General features: G+C 34.7%; 1 protein-coding gene across 1 annotated transcript in view; it reads right to left on the bottom strand.

Moving 5' to 3' along the window:
* ASPH (aspartate beta-hydroxylase) overlaps positions 1–9,125 on the bottom strand; it is a 181,544-nt gene that overhangs the window by 62,397 nt on the left and 110,022 nt on the right. Inside the window, 6 exon segments of the mRNA XM_035895862.1 lie at positions 774–821; positions 2,381–2,419; positions 5,498–5,533; positions 6,285–6,329; positions 6,851–6,907; positions 8,528–8,587. Coding sequence (XP_035751755.1) covers positions 774–821; positions 2,381–2,419; positions 5,498–5,533; positions 6,285–6,329; positions 6,851–6,907; positions 8,528–8,587 — 285 coding nt within the window.

The following is a 9,125-nucleotide window of genomic DNA, read 5'->3' as shown; positions in this document are numbered from 1 at the left end:
GCCGCTCCTCATATGACTTGTGTTCCAGACCCCTCACCAGCTTGATTGCTCTCCTCTGGACATGTTCCAGCATATCCTGGGCTGCATCACAAAAAGCGTGGCCAGCAGGTCAAGGGAGGTGATTCTCCCCCTCTACTTCTCTCTTGTGAGACCCCTACCTGGAGTGCTGTGTCCAGCTTTGGAGTTCCAAGTACAAGACAGACATGGACCTGTTAGAGCAGGTCCAGAGGAGGGCCGTGAAAATGACCAGAGGGATGGAACACATTCCCTATGAAGACAGGCTGAGAGAGTTGGGGTTGTTCAGCCTGGAGAAGAGAAGGCTCTGGGAAGACCTTATTGCAGCCTTTTAGTATAGAAAGAGGTTTTCTAAGAAAGGTCGAGAGAGACCTTATACAAAGGCCTGTAGCGACAGGACAAGGGCCAATGGTTTTAAAGTGAAAGAGCTTAGACTTAGATTGGACATAAAGACACATTTTTTATGATGAGGGTGGTGAGACACTGGAACAGGTCGGCCAGAGTAGTGGTGGATGCCCCATCATTGGAAGTTTTCCAAGTGAGGTTGGATGGGGCTTTGAGCAACCTGATCTATTGAAAGATGTTCCTGCCAATGGCCGGGGGGTTGGACTAGATGATCTTTAAAGGTCCTTTCCAGCCCAACTCATTCTATGATTCTATATAGCACATTTCTCTGCTTCATTTTATGTTTGGTTTTTAATTATATTAATAAATATAAATGGAAGAAAAAAATGTTTTCTTTCACAAACTATAAAAACTCATACCTGACGGCTCTTTATCAATATCAAGATCTTCAATAATTTCATCTATAGGAGAAAGTAAAAAAAAGAAAAAAGCACATAATGAACTCTTTTTTTTTTTTTTTTTTTTACATCAGATTTCAAAATGCATCTATTTCATCAAAACACTTTAAGATCACGATTACGGAATATATACCTGGCTCTGTAGCCTCATTCTTCTCCAGAAGGTCCTCAACAGCTAAGAAAACATTCAATTCAGAGCAATAATGAAGTCAAACCCTCAACCGATGAATCTTATGTACAACACAAAAGAACACAGCTAGCACACAGACATGTTTAACTGGGAACAGTAAACTGCTACGAACAAACAGGAATTTGGATGACTTTGAGAGAAAAAAAGAAATTACTTCTTAAGTTTTCTTCCATGTTTCACTAAAGAATTGCTGCATTCATTAGGTAAATATTTCAAAATTGAACCTTCTGAACAAATGTTGTTTGCATTAAAAACTGAAATTTTAAAAACACTCCTTAATCTTTCTAAGCATAATCAGTACTCCCACTTTTATCTTTTGCAGCATCAACTCCATCTGCTAGACATACTAAAAACTAAACCAAAAAAACCTATAATCTTTTACTTTAAAAGTTTTTTTATTTGGATAAACATGCAATTCCATGGTGGGTCCTACTTTCTTTCCTGAAGAACAACGAGCAAGTTCTTCAACTTAAATTATGGATTCCATGGAAAAATAAATTATTTTTATTTTCTTTGAATATGGCACCTTTTAAGTCATTCAACCGTCCTCTTAGGCTTATGATCACAAAGGTGACAAAACAGATACTTACAATTTTTTTTTTACACCAGAGAATTTCTTGGCTTCATTCTAAGCTAAACAATTGTGTCTTTTTCAATCATCCATCTCAGATGACTCTCAAAAGACCCGGTATTTCAAGACAACAAAGTATACAGGAACCAGAGAGAGGACTGCAGACAAATAATTTTTTAATCGCTTCTGCTAATTAGACAAAGGCACTAGCAAAAAGTACGTATGAAAGCAGAGCTCGTATTGACAGCCTGTAAATTTTGAATGATCTTAAGCACTGGTTACAAGGTTATGAGAAAGGCTCACGGCAGGGAGCAGGTTGAGTGTCTATGCTGAACTACCATGTTCCAAATGTCCACAAAAAGCCTCCATGCCCCACTTTGTGTCACTTGAGACCGTAAAGATGAATCCTCAAGGACGGTATATTAAAAGAAGCTCAGTTCATGGTCAAAAACCTAACTTTGTAACTACACAGACTGTAATGAACCTTTGTCATAAAAGGCAATAGATCATGACTGAAGATCACACATTTTTTTTCAGTATATATAAATAGCAAGATTGTTAATTATTTTTATGCTAAGTTTACTAAAATATTTTTCCAATTTTGAAAATCATTTATATTCCAAATAACATTTATTTTAAAGGTATTTCTATTTTAATTACCTATAAAAGAAAGATTTGTTAATATGCTCCATATATACAAATATATATATATGGGGGTATGTGTGTGGGAGTGTACACGCACCCCACCCACACACATATACATACACATGCATATATACATAAATGTATGTATGTATATACCTGTATCTTCAGTCTCAGTCTGCTTTTCATGTTTTGGTTCTGAAAGGAAAGAAAAATAAAGTCCCTGGGTGTTTGATATGCAGGAAGTATCCTAAAAATCTAATTGTTAAGCATCCAGTTAACTTCTTTACTAATAAATGCAAAGCTCTCAAAGACTTTCTCCAGTTTGGGGGCCTGAACAGATACATGAACCTTTACTGGAGCTTGTAGTATAAATTCTAGACATAAAACAAGTACCAAGTGTGAACATAATGCTGCAATTTCAAGCATTTCTATCTACACAGATGAAATATGGAAAACGATAACAACAATAAAGTTATCATTCCATACAATCGTTATAATTCACCTACACTCCTAATCTTTGAGTTAAGAGCCAGTCTGATTTTTGTAAGTCAGAAGAAGAAATAGGTTAAGAGTATTCATTACTTTAGATTACGTCTGAGAAAGAGACAAAATGCTATCCATTAATTGTCTAAATTTTCAATATACATTTATTGTGAATTTTAGAACTAAAGAAGTTCAGTGTTCATCTAGTGTTTTGGATCATTTCATTACCTTAAAAAGTACTAACCCTCATCTGGAAAAGGTTATTTACATAAGATTTAAAAAAAACCCCAAACACCTTTCTACTACTGTTTTATCTTAGAAGGCACTAACAGTCACTTGGTTCCTCCTCCATCCTTTAAAAAAAAAATATATATATATATAGTTCTTACAGCATGTTCTTACAGAAACTGATTTCTCAGACATTTGCATCTAAAGCTTTAAAACGAAGCTTCTTGTGGGTGTGAACTGCAGTTTTGGAACCAATACCAAAAACATAAGCTTTACATCTGAGAGAAAGAATTTCAGATCTCCATGATAGCCTCCATCCCTTCTTTGAATTTAGAAAACAGGTACTAAAAACACTCTTCTCCAGAAAAAGAGCAAATCTGTTTCATTTTCGATCCAACCAAAAGCCTGTCAAAAGGTACAAGAAAAATGGGCCAGGAGACAACAGGGATAAAAACTAGGTACTAAAACTGCTAAAATGGTGTCTAGCACACATTCATGAACAAGTACAACTCCCATGCCCTGACATGGGATAGACTGAATTCTGAAAGAAAAAATGGTGTGTCACAGAAAGACAGCCTCACATCTTTAGAGATATCTGTGGTTGGCTGGTTAGCTCAAACCTTAAAGGACTGACAACATAAGATGAGCTTATAGGACTGAGTGTGATTAGACTGTCTTCCCCAGTGGCATCTCTCATCTTTTCTAGGGATCCCGATAGCAATTTCTGATTATTTTCTCTGGTTATTTCTGAAACAGCAGTGAGTGCCTAGAAATAACGGTGCCTGTAATGTTCCAAGTCGAAACTTTCTAACTTCATGTTAACTTTCAAGGCGAGACGGGGGGTGGGTGGGTGGTATGAAAACAAAAAACAACAACAACAAAAAAATCAGTCAAATCTTGCAGATGCCAAGAACACTCAATGTTTCACCTGATTTGTCTTCTACACTGCTCCAGGCTGGAGCTCTCAAATGAAATACCTCTAAAAGGTATAAAGGAAGCATCGTGCTCTTGCTCTCATAATCAGAAGGGAAAACTTGGAAGCAAGGCAAAATTCTGCCATGAAAAGCTGAACTTTTATCAAGAGAAAAGCAGTTTGTCATGGATTATGTTGAACTGGAGGCACAATTTGCTGCATAAAAAAGCTTGGCAATTTAGTAGCCAAGAATATTTTTTTGACAATCACCTCCTACGTTGGAATTTCCTTTTGGAAAAAAGAATGGAACTTCCAATCAGCCTAATCAGAGGATTTGGAATAGTAGAGAAAGAGTAGAAAAAATGTAAATCAGATTTATCTGATACTATTTAAAACTCTCACTGCAGCACATATTAGCAATTGCACATGAAACCACTGTTTGCCAAAGCACATGAACTATTCACAAAATAGAGTGATTCACTGTTACTGTGCCAGGACCAGAAGAGACTGCAGAATAGGAAATGGGTTTGGAACTGATTCTATGGAAAACTGATGCAAATTACTTTGGGAACCTCCATGATCATCTTATTTCCCAAGGGCAGGGATCCTGGAAGGGTTCTCTATTCACGTCACCACTACGTATGAAGGAGCGTGAAAAGTAAAGATTAAAAGTTGTACTACTTCTTCATATCTAGGTGTGAGAAGCAAGAGAAGACACTCTTGATTAGGAACCGATTGTAAAATAAGTAACTCCTGGAAAGGAATGCAATCAATAAGCCCAGGGAAAAAGCAAGGTCTTTCTTGCTTTTCCATCCTATTGATGCTGAAAAAATATTTTGCCAAGGGCATCATAGCTGAGGCAAGTAATTATTTTCTGCAGACTGAGAAAGACATGGACTAAGGGCTGAATACACCTTTAGGCCACTGAAAGTCCTTCAATGGGATTTTGACTTCTGTTCCCAAAGGTGGACGTCAGAATTTCCCTCCTGATGACAAAGAATGAACCGCAAGGTTTTCTGTATCAATTATTTTGAAGTTAAGAAACGCTGTCCTTTGCTCAGGTTACATGAAGATCAAAAATAAACAAGAGTACTTTGAAGATCTGCTTAACTTCTCTGAAGTATGGTAGGCCTCCAGAAGGATCTCACAGCCACATACCTTTGTTTCAAGTCTGTGATCACTGGTCAGCTTGTTTACTTTTTGATTTGGTCTCAGGAATCATTAGCAAATCATTAACCAAATCAAACTAACAGAGAGTCATCTCCAAAGAACGGGTAGTTACAGACAAGATGAAAAGGTAACACTGAGCTATACAGATGCAATGAACCACAGCTGACTTAGCTAGGGTTTCATAAGAAAAAGGGCATGCAAAGTCTTCAATGTTCTTATGCCACATAAGCATGAAGTATGACAAAGAGGACAAATATGGGATTATAACTTATACACGTACTCTACACTTGTTCCAGTGTTAAAGACCAATCAATTACTTACATACACACAGGATCTGAACAGGAAAAAAACCTAACCCTTAAGTGAGAACTTGCAAAGCAATGTGACAGCATGAAAAATGTTAAGGCAAAGTAATGTCACTTTCATATTAATGAAAGACTTCGATATTGCCATTTCACTAAATATAACAGTTGTCATACCATGGTCTTCATTATAATCCCCATGCACTCTATCCTCTGTTTAAAGAAAAAAAAAAATCAGTATGAGAATTCATGGAATTTTAAGACAATAAATATATACAAGTAATACAGTGTCAAGTCCACTCAGGACAAAAAAAGATATTCAAAACTATAGTATTTTATAGTGTATTAAAGTTAATAAGAGTTCAACAAAGATGAAGATTTCTAAAAGATCCTGCAAAAAAACCTGAATTATTTTTTGGCATCACAAGACGGACTTAAAAAGATAAAGCACTATCAGTAGGCTTTTCTTATAAAATTCATTAAATCATCTACAAATTACCTACAATTCAGAATGGAAACACTCATAAATCATTTCTATATAGAGAAAACTTCTACAGTGGAATTTTGGAATCCGTTTGTTATGGCTGGCTTGCTTTTTAAAAAAAAAAAAAATTTAAAGATATTCCTTTTTGCCTGACACTTACCACACTAACTTCAACATCTTTGGCAAATTCAAATTACTTTTTAATCACAGAAACATTTCTATGCAATTTAAAACACAAATATCCATTCTTCTGCAAATTTAACCCTCAAAATATTATTCTGCCCATTTGGCTGACAAGAAAAAAAAATTAGTATTCATGTAGATTTTTGTATTTTTTCAGAATGTAAATAAAAATATAGATGTAATAATGTACTTAGGAACTGATGCTATCAACAAGCTCCAATGTTCTGGGAGTTTTTTGGCCTGGTTTGGGGCCAAAATTCAATGAAACTTCAATAAAAATAAGACTTTGGACTGTACCTGTGTAATGTTCAATAGCATCTTCTAGAATTAGCTCAGAGTCACCTTAAACATAAATAGTTAATATTTTATATTGTAATCAAATTTTCATGCAACAGCTGAATAGCATAAGAGAAGTTAAAAAGGTCACATATTTAGCTCAAGAGTAATAGAACTAAAATACTGAGATAATGCTACAATGTTTTATTTGGAAGTGACAGCTGGATTGTAAAACACATCTAGCAGCTACACCATAAGTCACACGATATAATAAGTTTGTGCATATTTGTATTTAGGCTTAAAATCAGGAATAAAAATAGGTCCTAGACAATCCATTGATTAGACTGGAAGACTCCTGACAGAATGAGATATTTATGTAAGTATTTGTGGATTGGCTTCGGAGAGTATTGTGTTCACAGCTGTAATGATAACACAGCTGCAAAAATCAAGCATATTTGAAACTACCCGAAAAACTCTTTGAAAATAAAACTGACGGAACAGTCAATATGACACATTACTTTGAAGCATGTTTAAAAAATAAGTGTAAGTGATTGTATTATAATCTGAAGTAATGAAAATTTACAAACCTGGAGCTTCTGGATCACTTACTGTCTTTTCCACATCCATATCATATTCATATGAAACTGTAAATTAAATATGAAAAAGAAAGATTCTTTTAAATTAAAAATATAAAATACTTTTAATACTTGATTATTTTAACTAGCAGCCATAATGTGTCTGTCAATAGTTAAACATAGCTCCTTAGTTGAAACCTGACAAATTAAAACCTTAGAAACAGACATTTGCAACTTGACACATGGCAATCTAATAGAAGGTGTTGGGCCATCCTCTCTTCTAGTCTTCTGTTACACTCTCTGTATGAAAACTAGATCCACATGAGCCATCACTCTCCATGAATATTTTTAATAGTTCTTCTAATAGGAATAAAAAAAATGTAATCTTCCCCATCTTCAAAGTTCTAAAGTAGCTTATTTACTAATGTGCAGAAGGACCACTGGTAATGATCTACAGAAGACAAAATAAGAGCCAGAAATCAAACCTTGAGAAATATGTACATTCGCTTCTGGCATCACAGACTAAGAGCAATTTGCTTTTTTTTTTTTTTTTTTTTACTTCATAGCTAAATATTTGGATTATTTTCCTCTGTGACTACAATTCTTTATGATGTTATTCATATACTCAATACGACACATCTGACAACACATGGTACTAAAGGCAAAGTAACTCTCTTTTCACTTTGGAAGCATTGCAGCTTGGATTCTAAATAGGTAATTGGAAAGCAGTAATCTCCCACAAAGACAGAAATAAGCACTTTTAGCTGTATCAAACAAATAAAATTATTTTCCTGTCATATTTGGTATTAAACAAGGCTGTAAAGTGTAAAACTAACATTGATTCAAAGATAAGAAGCCTAGTCCAAACAGAAATCAATGTCTAATGTAAATGCAAGAGGCTGCCTGGACTACAAAGAAGCATTATCAGCATCCAGAAGAAAACACTTAACAGATAGTAGGGAAACTGTAATATCCACCTAATATTTCTTCATAATGGGAAAGATGAACTAATGTCATTGTGTGTGGTATCAAACACAATATGAAGATGACTATAAGCTAATTGGATTAGTCCAGGCAAAATTTCAAAAAGCTTTAAAGATGAATTAGGGTGTACAGAACGACAGTGCAAGGATAGTTCAGAATGAAGTCCTTGGTGCTGACTCATTCTGATAGTATAATTGGCCATAAAGAAACAGTCAGTCCTGAAGGAAAAGTTATAAACTGGATGCTTCTGAAAGGTGACATGTGAGAACATAAGTTTCTGACTAATGCCAGGAATAACAGGTTAGAAGAACCTTAGCACTGTAGACTGTAAGAAGGAATATAAGTAATAAATCTCATTCTCACTTTCTTAGACCGTACAACCACAGATCGCTTGCCTATCCAGATTCCAATCATACACAACAACCAGAAACACATAAGAAAGTAAAAATGAAATTTTTGCATCCATGAAAGTTTCCGTACCAATCATCTATTCTTTTCAAGAACCATTTGCAATAGCAAATATGATAGTGTCATCTCAGAGTAAAAATATCCAAGACAATCAAGCACAGTTGTTTGGAGAAAAAAACACCTTCAAAATTATGTATTACTAAACCAGTCTAACTTTTTAGATTTTGCTTTCTCATATAATTTGCTACATTTAGGCAGAAAAGCAGTATTACTGATTTTGGAAAAACAAAATTATACCTGGAGCTTCATATGGTTCAGGCTCCATTGCTCCAAGATCATCTGCCAAAATATCAGCATCTGAGAAACAAATACGTATTTACGAATTTTAAAGTTTTTAAATCAATACATGATACCACAAAATCCTATAACAGAATATTACATAAGAATAGTCAAATTTCTAAGCGGAAATTCTAAGCAAATTTCTTATAATGCCAACAAGATATATATAGTATATATAGATTGAAAGAATAAAATTTGTAACTTTATTCTTACATATATACTGAATGTGTATACACATATAAACTCTAACACACATGTGCTCAAAAAAAGATGACTCTCCACAGAAATTTCTATGTAAGTATAAGAGAAGTAGGATGTATTCACTTTGCCTTCTTAAGAGTAATTTTAAAGATTTAAAGTAACTGGAATTTGAAGTTCTCTATTCCCCTACTTTAACTTGCACTGTGGATTAATAGAAGGGATCCAGAAACAGGGAGGCATAATAGACCCAGACTGAAAATATACACTTCAGCTGTGAAGAAAGAATCTCAGTGTACTTCCAGCAAGCAAAACTTTTAGATGACAACCACTACATGAGTTTTTTCAATAAGAGGTA

Source organism: Egretta garzetta, unplaced genomic scaffold (assembly GCF_000687185.1).
Source record: "Egretta garzetta isolate BGI_Z169 unplaced genomic scaffold, ASM68718v1 scaffold340, whole genome shotgun sequence".
NCBI lineage: Eukaryota > Metazoa > Chordata > Aves > Pelecaniformes > Ardeidae > Egretta > Egretta garzetta.
The sequence above is the reverse complement of the archived record's forward strand: the minus strand, read 5'-3'. Positions and strand labels throughout refer to the sequence as shown.